This window comes from Filicampus tigris, chromosome 7, assembly GCF_054856515.1.
Source record: "Filicampus tigris isolate MCC_2025a chromosome 7, RoL_Ftig_1.0, whole genome shotgun sequence".
NCBI classification, from domain to species: domain Eukaryota; kingdom Metazoa; phylum Chordata; class Actinopteri; order Syngnathiformes; family Syngnathidae; genus Filicampus; species Filicampus tigris.
In genome coordinates, this window is record NC_141223.1 from 17,246,889 (window position 1) to 17,264,859 (window position 17,971).

At 40.1% G+C, this 17,971-nt stretch overlaps 2 protein-coding genes across 2 annotated transcripts; one reads left to right on the forward strand and one right to left on the reverse strand.

Moving 5' to 3' along the window:
* Positions 1-295: 295 nt before the first annotated feature.
* On the reverse strand, positions 296-14,223 carry ppp2r1bb (protein phosphatase 2, regulatory subunit A, beta b). The gene is made up of 15 exons (XM_086036255.1): positions 14,068-14,223; positions 13,281-13,371; positions 12,993-13,093; positions 11,699-11,931; positions 11,437-11,584; positions 10,495-10,650; positions 9,446-9,560; positions 9,294-9,364; positions 6,602-6,736; positions 5,096-5,269; positions 4,898-4,958; positions 2,002-2,156; positions 1,747-1,889; positions 1,579-1,670; positions 296-1,501 (listed from the first exon to the last, which is right to left on the reverse strand). The coding sequence occupies exons 1-15, from the start codon at positions 14,143-14,145 to the stop codon at positions 1,482-1,484; spliced, it is 1,773 nt and encodes a 590-aa protein (XP_085892381.1). The 5' UTR covers positions 14,146-14,223; the 3' UTR covers positions 296-1,481.
* Positions 14,224-15,533: 1,310 nt separating this feature from the next.
* Positions 15,534-17,737, forward strand: med29 (mediator complex subunit 29). The gene is made up of 4 exons (XM_086035258.1): positions 15,534-15,740; positions 15,832-15,890; positions 16,643-16,727; positions 16,799-17,737. Exons 1-4 carry the CDS (start codon positions 15,579-15,581, stop codon positions 17,024-17,026), a joined length of 534 nt encoding a protein of 177 aa, XP_085891384.1. The 5' UTR covers positions 15,534-15,578; the 3' UTR covers positions 17,027-17,737.
* The last annotated feature ends 234 nt before the right edge of the window (positions 17,738-17,971 follow it).

A 17,971-nucleotide genomic window follows, 5' to 3' on the forward strand; every position in this document is an offset into this window, starting at 1 on the left:
GCAGGTGTCAGCTGTAATTGTTGCTTTGTTCTGATGGACTTCCCACTAGACCACAGCTTTCATCTCCATAGCTGAGGTCAGAGTAGGCAGAACGCACACTCACCATTATGTTGGGTACATACACTGCCTAGTAATGCAGGGGTGGGAAAATGTTTGGGCTCAAGGACCACATTATCTTTTAAGAGACAGATGGGCTAGTCTTTAACAGTTGCAAATGTGCACACTGGCCTTTGACATTTTAGTCTGCAACTTCCTGCTCCTGTTAAGTGTTAGCCAATTAAAGATGTGACACACATGTTCTTTGTTACTTTATTCAGATGAAGATACAGTAGAACAGCATCAAGTGTGTGAAGCACTGAAAATAATAAAATCCACACTGGTCATCAAATGGTGCACAAAAGACACCCCCAACCCAAAAAAAAAAAAAAAAAAAAACCTTAACAAGACTAAAAAAAAGTCTTTTGGAAGCCTCACTTGAAAACGTTGACGAGGCATTTCAAGTCACATTACAATGAACTTCAGACCAAATATTTTTCCATTCAAGCCCACCTTGACCCTTAGTAAAACATTCTCGTTGCCCCCCCCCCCTTTACTAGATTATCAAACTGTAGTGTGCTTCCATTTTGGAAAGTGGTTTTGTGTAGAAAGCACACTTTGACAACTTGCGAGACAAAATTGATTCTGTTTTTTTTTTTTGGGTGGCCAATTGTTAAGAATAAAACACTGCAAGCTATTTCCTGGGCAAAGAGCTTTCTGATTCTAATTGTGTTTTACTTTTTCTCCATTCATGTGAATATTACGTCAGTATAAGGGAGGATTAAGACCTCATAGCTACAGTCCATTGACGTTTCCTACCATCTCACTAAGAATAAACTGTACTGTATCGAAGTGGATAAACATCAGCGGTGGGGAACCATTTTATTAAGTCCTCTGAGGGCCCGCTTATGAGGTTTCATTGCTTTTTTTCTTCCATGGCGGGCCAGATCAAATGCTCTAGTTTGCCCATCCCTGGTGTACATACAGTTAAAAGGAGTTCAAGATACCGCCGCTTCTTTTATTAGCACAAATCCACTACTTTCGCCTTCATGCAAGGATTTGGGGAGCAACAAGACAAGTGATGCTACTTAGTATGTGAAGATAAGAACATGTCGCCTTTAAACCACTTGTCATAGAACGCCACAACATGTTGATGTTGCTAAAACAGGTAAGAAAAAAAAAAAAAAAAAAAATCCCAAGAGTAAAAAGGAGGAATGTGAGAGGGGTTGGTGGGGCTCGGCGATGCCTAGCTAGCTAGTGACACTATTAGTCAGCATGCACCACTTGATTGACACTTGACTGTGAAGCATTCGTTTACAGCGAGCGGGCTTGAAGAAGGAAAATGGAGAGGAAAATCAAAGTTATCGGATCGGTCTATACAGTTAGCCATTGATCTTGAACATCAATAAATATCTTGTAAAAGGGGTCAGTTGAGATGCATTGCTTCACTTATGCCAGGGCAAAACTGGAGAGAGAGGAAATAAAAGGTTAGTAGTAGTAGTAGTATTGCCAATATGGACTCGAGATGTTAGGTATGCTTACCACTGATGGCCTCCTGGGCAAAGTACTTGACATCCATGTCTGTATCAGTGGCCAGCTTCTCCAGCACTGGCTTGACTTCATCCCGCAGGGTGCTGAAGACAAAATAGTGGCCGGTCAAGCAAGAGACACTGAGACATTTTGCCCAAAGGGATGGGGAAAACTATTTACCTGCCGTCCAGGATGGGTCCGATCTTCTGCAGAGATTTAGCTACGTTGAAGCGTACGTTGGCTACCTGGTCGTTGGACATCTTGAGGACCACAGGCAGCATCTGCTTGGTGGTGATATCCTGACCGCATGCCTCTGACAGAGCCTGAGAGAAATATTAAATGCATGCACGACCTTAAGAACTCGACATTAGAGAAACTACATCGCCTTTCAACGGGCACAACATCGGCAAGAGGGCGTGCACGCGAGTGACTCACATTGATGCAGAAAAGCGTCGTCATCCTGTGGAGGTAATTGGGGTCGTTGGCCATGCCCAGAACCTTTGGCACGATGGTGTTCTGCGCCCACTCGGCTCCAAACCTCTCCACCAGCTTCATCAGGTTACAGGTGGCCGCCTCGCGGATGGCATACACTGCACGACCACGCCACAAAAATCAATATTACATTAGTGCTCTGATCCCACTTTTATAGGTATCAAATTAAGAAGGCTAAAAACACAACCTTTAACCCTCCCGTTAGATCAATTTCTCAGGAACAGCAACGCTTCGCACTGTCCTCCACTTTCAGGAAATATGGTCAGCTGGTGACTAGACCGACTGCAGGAAATCTGTGACTAGCGGGCCGCTCAAAATTTAGCACCTAGCTAACTACGACTGCCCGCTGTGACTGAAAACACTAGGAGGGCAGAGAATGAATGAATTTTATTTGAACATGTAGATGTAGACAACATAAGGCATCTTCAAGACGGAAAATTAAAAAAAACAAAAACAAAAAAAAAAACTACTAAGCATCGGGGCTGTTCAATAGCAAAACGAAACCAAAATCACGTTTTTTTACAGTCAATAGTGAATTTACATGTTCAAAAGGTAGTGGGAAGAAGCATAAATTTATCTAATCCCACTCCTTATTCCAACAATAGTTTCCTTACTTAAATTTTCCGTCAACAACAACAAAACACTGACAGTTTACTTCATTAGCATCTTGCACAGTTAATTTTTCTCATAAAAAAAAAAAAAAAATTTCTTCTTAAACTGATTCAAACTTAAACATTGTTTTAAAATCTGAATGTAATTTATTCCATAATTTCACACCAATAATGGAAACAAAAACTTTTTATAGTTGTTCGGAATTTTGGAAGAGTGAATTTATGATCCTTGCTCCTGAAGCTGTAGAGACTTTGTTGTTTATGAACATGTTTTTGATTATTTTTAGGCAAGAAATTCTGTTGTACTCTGTTTGGTAAGATACCAGAGCATTGAATTTACTTACTTTTGATTTCAAGGACAGTATATTAGTATGTTCAAGATAACCAGATTTATGATTCCAATTCCTTTTTTCTGAAGGTTGATTATTGAAGTAATGGAACTTTTATAGGTATTTCCCCATATTTCTGCGCAGTAGCTAAGATAAGGTAAGACCAAGGAACACTAAGACCAAAGAAAAAGCCTAACATCATGTGAAGCCTCCTCTGAGGAAAAAGACCAAAATGACATTTATTTTTTTCAAATTTACTCTTACTACTACTGCAGTGCAGTAGAGATCTGACTTGAGTGTATTTAAGTCTTAAAAAATGCACCCCAAATGGTGAAGATGCTAAGATGATCGTATGAAGTCAGCGATGAAAGCATTCTGGAGAGAGAGAGAGAGAGCGAGCGAGAGAGAGAGAGAGAGCGAGTGTGTGTGTGCGTCCTCTCTTATGTAACAGTAGCCCGGCCCCTTACCCTAACCCGCCAGACACTCACACAACATTCCAATGATGTAATGCAGCTGGTCCTTTGTCCTCAATCACACATTTCTAACTGGGGAAAACTGGAGAGAAAGAAAGCCCTCAACACCTGACACAAAAGACAATGTTCTCGTGTGAAGAACCGAGTAGGACATGTTGCGCAACCTCTTCGGTGTGACTGTGGCTCATTGCCGTGTGGAGATATTATATAGAGAGATGCTTTGGTGCTCAGGATACCAATTGTTGCTCATGTTCTACTGTTGTATCTGTGACCATGAGTGTGTGTACGGCTTTCAAAGACCGGTCCTGGCCTGGTGAGTGACGTGGGCGTCAGCGAATAGGCGTGCTACTTGTGGATGTCCTTAACGACTTGCGGGGCACATTACAACACGGACTAACTAAACCACTGGTTTAAATGAGCTAACATTGATACGTGACCTTGTGTTAGCAATCGCAAAGGTATTGTTGTGGTACATAGCAAGGAGGATAATGTGCACTAAGTGTGAAATGATCCAAAAACTTTGGACATTCAATTTTTTAATGGACTCTTTCCTTCTGGCTCATCATTAAGGTGCCACTCATTTCCACAGACTGGTGTCTGCATTTGGGGAAATGTGGAAAAGTGACCTACAAAGCATCACGTCAAGAGATTTTGGTTTGTCCTTTATCCTACTCAAAATATTCAATTAATCATTGTAGCCTAGCTCAACACCTTCCTGTTGTTCGAGCTTTTGTTTGGCATCACAAATATGCCCAAGTGTCAGTTTCAACATTAACAGTGGCCGGGTCACCATGTGACTGTGTCGGGCCACTTCAAGTTCACTAGCGTAGGTCCAACAGAGCCAGTACAAATCTCAAATAATATTGAAATATTATTTATATTGACTATGTTGATACTGCACTGCACACATTTTTTTCCCCATGTTAGGTTAAATCCTTCCATAAGAGATGGCTTGAACAAAATATAAAGCCCAGAAAATGTCCAATCTTAAATATTCAGATATATTTTATACTGAAAACCCCCCCACACGATAACATGCAAAACAAAGTAACTTTACAGACATACTATTTTCTTAAAGGCTTAAATCATACAGTACAATGACTAATGAAATTATCATTGAAACATATTGAATTATGTCATGCATATATAGAGGGCCAGTGCTGGTTCTGGCATGGTGACCGCTCAATAAGGAGTCTGATAAAATGTAGGACCCTGATACGTACTGTATGCAGTGATTTGATTCTCTGCACGTGTCTGAAAGCAAGGTCTAAAAGTTACTTAGAAAATGTTTGATAGTTGGAACTGTACATGAAATGTTTGTTTTGAAATGACAACGTCACGGAACGGATTGTGTTCCACTGCATTAACGTATGCGACTACTCTGAAAATCGCTGCAACATATCAACAAGAGCAGCAAGCGCCTTACCGTGGTCAATAAGCCAGGCCATACAAAGAGTGTTGAGCTTCTCATCGAAGAACTCCACACCCTGAGCAGACAGACGCGATTAAAATCAAAACATGCTTTATTGTCACTGATACACTACAATAAAAAAACAAAGTCACAGGGAGCAGCAGAACATTTTTGATGATGATTTGAGGCGTCCCCCTCAGCGGCGTGACTCACCAGCTGACCCGCCAAGAGGGGCATGTACTCGATGATGGCCAGGCGGACCCTCCACTTGGCGTCCTCGGCCAGCTCCACAATGGCCGGCAGGAGCGACTGGGACAGCTGGCGGATGCCGATCACCTCGTTGACACAGTCCAGGTTGGAGATGATGTTGAGACGTACCTCGGGGCACTGGGGACACACAGAAGTTTTAAACATTTTTTTTTTCCCCGAATAATTTGATATACCATAATACAATTTGTAGTTTTCATTCATGTCAGAAGTTTGCATAACCCTAAAACAATAAAATGTAAATAATGCACAGCCCTTCAACTATTTTCAATGTAGACAAATCAAGTACAGTACCTACTCCGATATAATTTCATGAGCCGAGTAGAAGGGGTCTTTTGGTTTATGACGGTGTTCTGTTCCAAAAAGCTGACATAACCCAAATTTGTAGGCAAATATATTATACTGTAGTAGGAAAGTCATAACTACAGTTTTAGTCAGTGAGCATGCGTCTTGCACCGTGGGATTCTTACGCTGCGGCACATGCTCATTAATTGGGCACATTTCATAAACCTTTTCCACCATGTTTATTTCCTTCTCCCTGCACAAGCGTTCACACGCAGAGAAAGCCAAACTACCAAGTATGCTTCAATATAAATGATTAACCATTTAACAGCTCGGGACAAATTCTTGAACATACTTTCAAAACCACAATTGAACAACCTGAACAGCTAGGCTAAAATGAATATAAAAACAACACTGTTGTCCTTAAAGTGAAAAAAAAAGGCCTGTAGGAGCTACACTATAAATTATTGAAGTTCTGCAAGTCAAAGCTGTCAGTGTTTGGAGAGTAATCTAATTAGCCAGTCTGGCTCTTGTTTTGCATCGACAAGAAAGTGGGCCAACTTTAAGGAGGACTGAGGAAAGCGAAGGCACATGACAGTTTCACCTCACTCAAAACATTTGTAGAATAATCTGCCAAAGTGTTTGGACAAAGCGACAGAAAAGTGCTAAATAATCCTCTAGGGATGCTCGATGTGGAAATATTCATCACGATTATTTTGGTAATAATTGAAATCACAAATATTCAAATGATCATTTATTTTTTGGTACAGAACAAGCAAATCTTTCAACGTAAAAAGTATAAACAAATATCTGTACATTTCTTTGAAACACTGTAATAAATCAAAATTCATAAAATGTTAAAAGGTTATTGTAAAATACAAAAAGGTTTAAATTCAAGTATTATTTCCTTGTGTAATAATGCATATTAATAATTGTTTACGATTGTCAATTTTGTAATCATTGAGTGTCGTCGTAATTGCACTTTAATTTTGATTAGTAGCACAGCCCCATAACACTCTATTCGTTTTTTCTTGGTTTAAAAACAAAATTATAAAAAGGGTCTGAGGGCAAAGTGTGCCTGCACAAAATCATGTGATGGTAACAAACTGGCTGTAGGCTGTGTAGTTCGGTCAAGAAGTAGAAAAAGAAAGAACCGTGCATTTCCTTTACCTCGTCCTTGAGCTGAGCCAGGAAGAGAGGCAGTAAATGCTCTATTGTGTTATCCTTGCCCAGGATAGCAGAAAGGCCCATAATGACCAAGGCCAGTGCTGACTTCACATGTTGGTTGGTGTCTGAAACCAGCTCCTGTGCAAAGGTTACAAAAAAATGAATGATATTAATTGGTAAAAGGTGATACAGTATGATAAGATTCTTTGGGGAAAAAAAAAATAGTATGAAGATTTTATTCCTAAATTACACAAAAACAGAATAGCTAAATTATAGCTTCACACACTGTTATGGTTTAATGTAGTAAACAGTGCCCCCTGTTGTTTGAAAGCTGGCCCATCCAAATGATGTCCTCCTAACACACACACACATTTATATGCAGTCAATAAACCTTATAAAACCAGAATGTTGCCAGTATTCAGGTTTTAAAAAGCCATGGAGGCGCGTGCAATAACCTGAATATGCCCTTATTTGGGTTTTTAAAATTCCCAATATCATGCCTGGGTTACTCCTTTTCTAACCCGAATACACATGCATGTATACCCCGTTTGCACAGGACACTCTGCGCATGCTCAAACGCAAGGACCGGAAATGCTTGTATGCGTGGTGTTTAGCACGCAACCCACGTAGTGATAACCAAAACATGGTGAAAGCTAGACTAGGTACGACACCACACTTTTGGAGCAAGGAGGAAACCGTCTGCTTCATTCGTGCAGTGAGTGACATGAAGAAGGCGTTTTTTTGACAGAAGCCAGTAACAAGCGGAAATGGCGTCTATTTGTGCACAGATGGCAATCGGGTTATTCAAATGAGTGAGTAACTCTGTCCACTCACGTACATGTAAAGAGGCTATTCCAAATGTTTCAGAAATCTGAATTTTGACCTTAATGATCAAGTGTGAAGTAAACTTGGCCAACCAACTTTTGAGTAATATGGCTAAAACTATTTTAAGCATACGTTCGTTCATTTTTATGACGCAACCCTTGCATTGTCCCACTAACTGCACTTTGCCGTTGTCATAGCGTTTTTAGGCGAAATGCCTCGGCGCTGTGTGGCGATGCAGTGTTCACATTCAGGCCAGCAGCTGTTTGAGTGGCTAAAAGATATGAATAAGGCACGTAAATGGACCAGTTTCGTTTTTGCAAAGCGCATGGATTTCACGCTAGTGTTACGGTTCAACTGACTTCCACGTTAACTGGCTCCCGATTCCAGCTGGGGCCGCTCGGGCAATGCCAGTCCAGTAATTTAGTTTTTTCCCGTCTTGCAGATGCATCACAAGCGACATTGAAACTGTTCAACTGCATACCTGTTCAATAAACTCTTGAAACAAAACGTCTCGTTTACAACTCTCGCCTGGCTGCAAGAAACTGTACATGTACGTAGTGAAAAATAAATAAATAAATAAATTATTCAAACCCGTGACACAAAAGAACCAAGCACCACGGGAGCGAACTCTCTTCAAACTACGCCATGAGATGGCATTAGCGTTGATGAATGAACATGCCACGTCCACTTGGAAAACTGCCAATCAAGGCAATCTTACTATAAACTCACTTGCATTTTATGATTAAATATACCCGAGTTGTGCCTACTAGTACTATCACAATTGGCCAAGGAATGGCGCTAATTTGACAATGTGGGACACCAACCCACTATGACGTGCTCTCGGTGCTAGCAGAATAAATGGACCAAGTTATCTCATTGTGTGTAATTTACAGCAAGGCACAACATGGAATTTCAAAACAATGACGCTAGGCTAATAACCATAGCGGCGTAGCCTATATAGCTTTAACTCCATGTCTGGTCTTTTGGGCACAACACTTTCCTTGCCTGAGCATCTGGCTCGTACATACATCAACATACATCAAGCTAAAAACCTCATCTTCCTCCAACTCAAACACCTAGATTGCCTCATAAGTTTAAAATATTGCTTTCCGAGTTGATTTCTGACTGGCTTTGTACACTTTCCATGTTGCACACTGCCGCCGTCGTCTTCTTGACGTGACGTTTCACTTCCAGGTTGTCGATCGCCAAGATCTCACTTTGGAAAAACGATTACTTTGTCGAATATACGAAATAGAAATGATTTTTTCATGCTTTGTTTTTTGTATGATATTTAATTACTAAGACTTCATTTGGGGGCGGCACGGTGGTCAACTGGTTAGCACGTCCGCCTCACAGTTCAGAGGTCGTGGATTCGATCACGGCCCCGGCCTCCCTGTGTGGAGTTTGCATGTTCTGCCCGTGCCTGCGTGGGTTTTCCCCGGGTACTCCGGTTTCCTTCCACATTCCAAAAACATGCATGGTAAGTTGATTGGACTCTCTAAATTGCCCCTAGGTGTGATTGTGAGTGTGGATGTTTGTCTCTGTGTGCCTTGCGATTGGCTGGCAGCCAATTCAGGGTGTCCCCCGCCTACTGCCCGAAGACAGCTGGGATAGGCTCCAGCACGCCCCGCGACCCTTGTGAGGATAAGCGGTATCGATAATGGATGGATGGACTTAATTTGGCATTTTCTGCAATTACGTCACACTTGAGCTTTAACCCGAATATTGACTGCATGTAAATCTTTCTTCAAGGTGTTATCAAAACTTGTAAAAAGTTAAGAGGTGGGCTGTAAAAACAAATCTTTTCGCACACACTTTATGACAAATGGCATCTGAAGTGCACATGGAAATGACTTTTTTTTTTTTTTACCTTGACGCAGGGTAGGATGTGAGTCATGATGATCTGCTCACGATTGTCCTCTGGGAGGTTTTCACAAAATTCTAAACAAGAAGAACACTCAGTAAGATATTTAAGATATTAAATGTTGATATTCTCTACCTAATGTGAATTTATGGACTGACCTTTGACTTTGTTAGCGGCAGCGGCGCGGACCTCAGCTTCGCAGTCCTTGAGAAGGTTCTGGAACGCCGGGACAAGGTCATTCTTTGTGATTTCTGGACCCACTGCTTTTTGAAGCTAGAAGGGAGGAAGAAAAAAATCCTTTCAATATCAAAACAACTGACTAGCATGAATATTAATTTCAACCATCACAGTCAAAGACATCAGGATGTTACTTTTAAGTCTAGACTAGGGTCGGACCGATTTCTTTTGGAGGCAGATGCCGTTTCCGGCAGAGTAAAATTCCAATAATTGATGAATTAAAAACATGTATGAAATAACTTATTTTTTGGTCTCTTAACGCTTACAACAACGACTACGTTAACATGGAGTCAATAACCCTTTCAAAGCCCGAATATTAGCAATTTTGCAATATTTACAATGTTGCAATATGGAGGAATAGAAAATAAAGCTGATTTGTGCTTATTTTAAGAGAGCTAATGTTGGCCGATTAATCGGTCAGGACCTAGTTATATATATATAACTATAATAGTTAATCTTTTTTTTTTTTTAAATAAAAAACATATTGTATGATCTAAGGTTGTGAAACACTAAGCATCTTTGGCTTGATGCCAAAATAATTACAAGTTGTAGCACATTTCAATTGATCAAAATAGTTCTAACCAACTGTACCATCAGCACATACTAGAACTTGAAGCAATCGCTGTTAATAGATTTACATATTTTTCTTAAAACGACTGACATCGATGAGAGGCGCTAAGAGGAGAGTAGTGATTCTAAGCACAGCCCAAATGAGAGCCCAGTGAACATCCATCATAATGGCACTGAAAAAGCGCAATCTCATAACAAGCACTTTGGCACGGTGGCAATCAATGTCAGCAGGACAAAGGGCTTATTCTGCAACTCAACAAAGTCCACCTCATTTAAATTCACAGCAAGAGTAGGCTGAACAGCACAGCTGAATTCTACTCCAAATGATGAACTGCATCCATCTCAAATGCAGCATTACGGATAGTTGTCCCATTCGTGTGCAATTCTGTGTCAAGATTACCTCAGAGAACTTGTCAGCCACCATGTAGCGGACCCTCCAGGACTTGTCCTCAGCGGCCTGTCGCAGGGTGGGCATCACCAGGGTTTCCAGGTCCTCCTGAGGCAGCAGAGTGGCAATGCTGACGCAAGCCTCCACTGCCAGCAGCCGCACGGAGTCCTGAGAGAGCAAAGTGAAGGCACAAGTTTGCACACTGCAAGAACCAAGTAGTACATTGACAGTAAAAAAAAGTACAACGGACGTTCCGAGGAAAATCTTAAGGCTCAAAAGGATCGGAATTTGCAAAACAAAACACGCTTTAAACGTGGTATGAACTGAACTGTCAACACATCACGCAGAGGACCTCGTTTGACTTCATTTCAGCCAGCATCATACTAATTTACTATGCAACACTATTTTGCTGGAAAGAATGACAATTTAAGAGAATAAAAATATCCATCTCAAGTCCCCGTGATGGATGACAGCAAAAACTTAGAAAGCCGTCTCCAGCAATTTTAAAAGTTACCTTTGTTCAGAGTCCAGGTGTTTTAATGTCATTATTGGGCAGCCAGCCATCCAACATTTCTGAACCATTTTCAAATAATTACTATTTTTTATTGATTCATTGTTGCATTATTAAGCAAGAAAATGAGTGGTGCATCTCCCTTGGCTGGTTTTGGCCATTAGACAAGAGGGTGCACTGAGTGAAGATGTAAACAACTAAGACTTGTATGAGAGTTATCTTTTAGCATATATTACTTGAGTGGTTTAATTCATGCTATAATTAAATAACGCTTGTTCAAAAACATAATAAAATTGAGTAAGGTGGATCAGCAATGTGAAGTTTTCTATTCCCATTTAGTCTTGTTTTTAAAAGAGTGGTTCATTTCCATCACACTGATTAGCTTCTGCTTCCCTCTGTGACTATCTCGGATACATCAGATAATTCTGGAAGCAGGCCGGTACCTGCTCATCAGAAGCCAGAGCCGTGAAGAGGGAGATGATGTCGCTTCGAACATAATCCAACTCCAACACACGGGCAAACTCGCCCAGTTTTGAAGCGGCAGCACGACGGACCATCGGGGTGTCGTCTGAACACAGAGTGCGGAAATGCCTACAAGTGGACACAAACACATCTGGTCAATCAAGCAACACCATAGGAACAGACTTTGAATACAAACAAATCCAAAAGAATTGGTGGCTGTGCAAAGTAAAAAGCTCAACTCACTGGCGAATCTCCGCCTTGACAGTGCTGGAGACACGCGGATAACAGACACTGAAGAGTCCACAGGCTGACGTGCGAGAGGTGAACCAGTCACCGCAGGACAGACGCTTGACCAAGGGCTCAAAATGGACCTCCAGGTCAACTGGGGAATGCTCCTGGGAGATCTTACGCAGGGACTCGACTGCTTTGTCTCGGACGACGGTCTCCTCCACTGTCGCTAGGCTCTCCAGAGGAGGCTACGAGTCAGGGAAAGGAGGACAGCGGTAGATGACATATTGGCGGGACTTTGTATAGCTTCTTAGGCTGGATTTACACTGCATGGTTCAAGTCTGAACATGTATGGCTGCAGTTGTCAAATGTTTTTAAAATCAATTTTTTGATGAATCTAGTAGTGTGGAGTAATTTGGTGGTTACCCTCATTTTAAATCAATGGGTGAGAAAAATCCAACAAAACACTGATGTAACAGTTTTGTATTTGTATTATTTTTGTGTTATTGTTTATCCCGTGTTGACCCTTGTGCAGTTACTTCCACGAATTTGGCTGACTACGCCTGCAAGTTGTTTCATGTGTACACAGAGCTGAACAATTGGGAAAAATAATCCAATTACATTTTTTTACCCTCAATACCTGTATTGCAATTGTGATTTAATATGGAATATTTACTCAAGCTCCTCTGCATATGTACTTTTCACTAAAAAAGCAATAAATTAAATCTGTACTACAATTAAAGAATAGATTTATTATACATAAATGTTGTGGTCTCATTGGTTAGGCTTACATATATCTTAAATACGCCATTAAATAATGAAAAACTTAGTTTAATTAAAAATAGAGTTGTTACCTTGCTATATACTTTGACTTGCGGTCTTCTAAGCATTAACTACAACCCCACAAAACTCTACTAAACAGCTGTGGCGTAAGCATAACTCAGTAAGTCATAATTTAGATTACAGCAACGATGGCAACAAATCTGTGACTTTTATCACCAACTTTTCATGCGCCATGAAACATTACATTTAGACACGTAGACTGCAATTCTTAAGCACTGACTATCTAGACAAGATATAAATAATGTAAAGTAAAAACACCCACATCACACCACAGCTTTTGTAATTTGAATTCTACTACATTGCAATGTTTTTCAATTTTTCAATTCAAATTAATTGTTCTGCCCTAGTACACAGTCATCTGAAAAAAATAACGTTAAGTGTAAATCCAGCCTTAACGAAATCATAAGGCCTAAAATAGTGTGTTTCATTTTAGTATAAATGATGCTGTAGAAGGTCTGAAACATACCAGGAGACAGTGGACGTACTCTGGGCCCCCCACCAACATGGTGAAATTGCCAAGCTGCTCAGCCAAAGCCAAGAGCACCTCATCTTCATCATAGATGGTGTCTAACGCAGAAAGAGGTCAGCATTCCAACTGACATCAGTATACAGATTTGAAAATATGGCACTATTCTTGATGGTACCTTAGCATGTGATAACATTGTTACAACATGACTGTCGAATAATATCGAATGTCGAATTATCCCCCCTCGCCCCATTTGTTTTTATTGGCTGTACTGAGTTAATTGCTTACCTGTGAGGAAAGGAAGCAGCTCAGTGCGAGTTCGCTCCACTCCGAGAGCCAGTGCAATAGTTGACAGCTTCTTGATGCTGTTCAGTCGCAACTGTAGAACAGCAGAGAGAGAATTAGTGACAGGAAAGTATCTTGACGTCGTATTCAGAATGTTCAGTTTGCGCTCATTTACTAAATAAAAAATAAAGACAATTGAGAACATTTTAGAGAGGGTGCGTACCCTTCGAAGAAGAGTGGTTGGCGAATAGCGAGTGGTAACTGACTGAATTTAGAATACAGCAGAGCACAGGTCCTGTTATTATCGTGTTATAAGCCCACCGGCGAGGACAAACATCAAGCAGCGACACAAAGTGCAACCTACTGAAACATTTAAAATGAAATATGTACTAGTACCCAACAGAATAGCAAACAGAAACAGCATCTCGCTAAAAATGAAACGCTATTGTCATTAACCATCGATACGGGAATACGTCAGAGGCTAGCCCAGTAACTCTAAAGCGCCCGATTCCTTCTAGTTCATCAGTGTCACAGCCGGACAACAACTGGTGGCGAACTACAAATCCCACTTGCGCGTATAATTCCTATTTAACACAGTAGGCATAATTAACAAGCGATTGCTTATTCATGGGTGCGCCCATGGTTGAGAAATCCGGATAGGCCCAACTAGCATATCCGCTGGTTAGCGATGCTAGCCAGTTAGCAACTGGTGAAGAAAATGTCACACATCCGGACTCCTGTTTCCCTCTGAATATTAACAGCAAGATCGAATGAAGCGCTCGCCACCCACCTGAACGTCCTCATTCCGCAGTTCATCGATGAGAACGGCAATAGGGTAAAGAGAATCGTCTCCATCGGCTCCTGCCATTTTGGATAGTGCGGCGATGAAACCAATAGCGCTGCTGTGGCCGACTACGGGGTTTCCGGCCCACTTATAAGGGAGCTGATTCGCCTTCAAAGTCGCCTGTTATTCATTCAAACCGATGACGTTCAAAAGCAGCAAACCAGATTTAGAATGCAAATAAAAGAATTCTCCGTTCATGTATTAATCGCGTCATTTACAAACGACAATAATAGATATATATATATATTTCTTTTAAAATACGCAATTAAACACGCAATCGGTATACCGCATTCAAATATGTACACGATCATTAAACTGATCAAAACTACTTGTCCAATTTTGTTGCTATACAAATAAAGTTGAGTTGAGATTTAAAGTTGCTTGTCTACAAGACAAGCTTTCTTTCCGGAGTAACCACATCTCCTTGGAGATGTCACCAAAACAGGCTATAATAAAAAGAGTGTAGTAAAAAGTGTTAATTTCGGATAGGTTTAATAATTTATTGTAGCTGTAGAACATGAATATTTTGGTATGAACCTTCTGTTTTGGGTCTCAGTTGATATTTCTATCTATTTCAAACGTTTTAGTTAGCCCCCCGCCGACCCCCCACAAAAAAACAATAAACATAAAAAAAACACACACACACACAAAAAAAAAACCAAACACATTCAATTTTAATTGAGTTTTTCTCAGCTAACGGATACATTTTTCGGCCCGCAATTGAAATTTGCAAAGCATTAAGTACATTTCTCAAAACAATTGTTAGAAATAGAAAAAATATCATAGTTCCCTTGCAAAAGCCATTTTCTTTCTCAAAATCCTTAGTACATCGTTCAAAAGTAAATATTTGTCAGTGCCATCAGTACGGCAAATCGAGTCGTTGTGTCATTGTGTGCGGGTCAGTCAAATTGCTTAGTGATCTTGTCATTATAACAGTATACTGTTCTATCTATGAAGGCATGTTCTCATGTAAACTAAACTGTATCTTAAATGTTCAGTAATCTTGTTCCAAAAAATTTGAAACTTCTGCAAACCAATGAGAAACTCATTTTTTGATGTGCACAAGATGTGAAAATTTAACTTTTGACTTTACTTTTGAGAAATTCAATTCTGATCTGAGAAACGTGCCACAGCAACTGGGAAAACTGTGGGGAAAAAAATCTGTCGAATTATTCCCCCGACATCCTCCCCCAATATTTCTATTTATTTTTTACATTTTTGATAAAAGACGGAACATTGACATCCTTTTTCGCCTTCTATACAACCCGGGGTGGACAATTTATTCAAAAGTCATTTTAATTCTTCTTTTTTTAAAAAAAGTTTTATTTTCACAAAAAATACAGTACATCAAAATATGGTAAAAATGAGTGAATATCAAACTGCACTAATGGCATACAGCTCAACCGGAAATGTATGTTGTTTTTCCGGTGTCAGAGTGCTCATCTAACCTAACCAAGATGGCGTCTCAACAGCAGCAACCTGGCGGTCCAGGCTTACAACAACAACAAGCCACTTCTCTGCAGCAACAACAACAGCAGCAGCAGTTGAATCAACAGCAAGACTTTGACCCGGTGCATCGATTTAAAATGCTCATTCCGCAGTTGAAAGAAAGTCTTCAGGTAATAAAACCTACAAGCCCTTGTAGGATGCGCGCTCAAACGCGTCACACAAGTTGTTGAAAGAGTGGTGACTTTGTTTTTATCTTCATAGAACCTAATGAAGATCGCGTCGCTCAACCTGACACACAACACGATCATAGACAACGGAGTGTACGTACGATTCCTATTTGTTATTGTTGTACTGTACAGGGGATCATCAGTTCACAACAGGGTTGTGTTCCTACGGTGGGGACTTAAAACCCCCCAAAATAAACTCCCTCTGCTTCATATAGGTCGATCAGTAAATGTTTTTTTTTTTTTTTTGTCGAATATGTACAGTAAATATATATGTATATTTTATTTATTTATATAGTGTGTATGCACGCTTTTTTATTGTTGTAATCTGATTTACGTTTAAACCACACTTGCTTAACTATTGTGAAGTAGTTGTAGTGAGCACGTAAAAGACTGCAAGTCAAAGTGTTTGGTAAATTAAAAACTTAGCAATTCTAATTGTAGAGTAGATACATCTGTTTTTCATATTAAGTCTTGGGTCATTTACCCTTATTTTAGTGTAAGGTAACCAAAAACACCAACACGTTTACTTACAATGAATCTGATCATAATACAGATAAATTTATTGCTCAGGTTTGTTTAAAAACACATGGCAAGAGGACCTCGAAGATGATTACATTGAATCACAATATTTGGAGTGGTGGGGGGGCCGCGGTTAACAGCTCTACTAGTTAGGATGTAGAAAATGGATGGATGATAATTTTGTGATTTTTTTTTTCCCAATCATTTTTGGAGGTTTTCTACAAAATGAAGTTTTACAGGAAAATTATGAGTAAAATGCGTTTATTATGAGGTTGTAATTGTATGCTATTAAATTCTTCAGGTTGTGTTGTTTCTTTGTGCTTTAGTACAAGCAACGACAGTGCTGTTCAGCGCTTTGACAAAAGCTTGGAGGAGTTCTACGCCCTTTGCGACCAGCTGGAGCTGTGTTTGGTGAGACTGACACCTTTAATACTTCTGCTTTTCCTTAGTTGTCTTCCACTCACCTATATCCACCGTCACAGCGGTTGGCGTATGAGTGCCTCTCGCAGAGCATCGACAGTGCCAAGCATTCGCCCAACCTGGTTCCCACCGCCACCAAACCGGACACGGTGCAGACGGAGTCCATGTCCTATGCCCAGTACCTTGGTATGATCAAGTCCCAAATCTCATGTGCCAAGGACATCCACAACGCTCTGTTGGAGTGTTCCAAGAAGATCGCGGGAAAGGGACAGCCTTCAGGAATCATGTAGAGCTTCTCGCAAGGACTTCTCTTGAAATGTTATGTATTGTTGGGTTTATTGCTGTTTTGTACCACTTCCACCAGAGGAGTAATGCTTCAGGCCTTTTTTTGTTTCTACAAGGTTACACCCAAAAACTCACATTTCCTCTGAGCAATTTTGCTGTTGGATCCTGGATATGCCTGTTATTTTTTTCTACAGAGAACACAGCAAAGTACATTGTTGCAATTTTCTGCGCTTTCACAGTGTGACTCAGCATCCCGTAAGCAGATAATTAGATGTCTGCTGTAATGTATTTTTTTAAAAAACGGAGATGTCTGCTGTAATGTATTTAAAAAAACTGATAGTAATTGCTGTGCACACAACAGGAGTGTTCTGTCACAGTATTGAGGAATTTCCTTACACAAGAGCGCTGTACCAATATGCTGGAGGCTGAATGACGTGTAAGATTTGATAGCTTTTCCCTGGTTAGCTGGATGTGTTTTGTTTTTTTTTTACAACGAATTTTTGACACTGGATTTTGAAACTTAATTTCTGACATAGAATTTTTTGGATGGTAAAGAATCACTGTTGTAAATTTGGTGGAAAAAAATATTCAGTGTTAGAAATTTAATGTCAAACTAAGGTATAAACAGGTATTCTCCCATACTTGTGTCCAAATGCAATTCTTGAAAAAATTTTCCAGTGGTGTTAAGACATTAAAATTTAAACTGATGGCACAGATATACTTCCATACTTGTGTACAAACTTCATTTTTGAAAATTGAAAGTAAAAAAAAAAAAATGTTCAAAAAATATTTAAAAACAAACCCCAAAAATAAAATGTTAGAAGTACAAAATCCTACAATGACGACATACATATCTTTATATAGTTGTGTCCAAACATTTTTTTAACACAATGTTCTAATGGTTTAAAAAAACCAAAAAACGTTAGAAATTCAAACTCAATCTCTGATGA

Excerpts from the sequence above, each read along its gene's own strand:
- med29 (XM_086035258.1), top strand. The coding sequence starts at position 15,579 with ATGGCGTCTCAACAGCAGCAACCTGGCGGTCCAGGCTTACAACAACAA. Across the intron at positions 15,741-15,831 it reads AGTTGAAAGAAAGTCTTCAG|AACCTAATGAAGATCGCGTC; the intron begins GTAATAAAACCT and ends TTATCTTCATAG. Across the intron at positions 15,891-16,642 it reads ACGATCATAGACAACGGAGT|TACAAGCAACGACAGTGCTG; the intron begins GTACGTACGATT and ends TTTGTGCTTTAG.
- ppp2r1bb (XM_086036255.1), bottom strand. The coding sequence starts at position 14,145 with ATGGCAGGAGCCGATGGAGACGATTCTCTTTACCCTATTGCCGTTCTC. Across the intron at positions 9,365-9,445 it reads TGCCGCTAACAAAGTCAAAG|AATTTTGTGAAAACCTCCCA; the intron begins GTCAGTCCATAA and ends CTTCTTGTTTAG. Across the intron at positions 1,890-2,001 it reads CGACGCTTTTCTGCATCAAT|GCTCTGTCAGAGGCATGCGG; the intron begins GTGAGTCACTCG and ends TATTTCTCTCAG.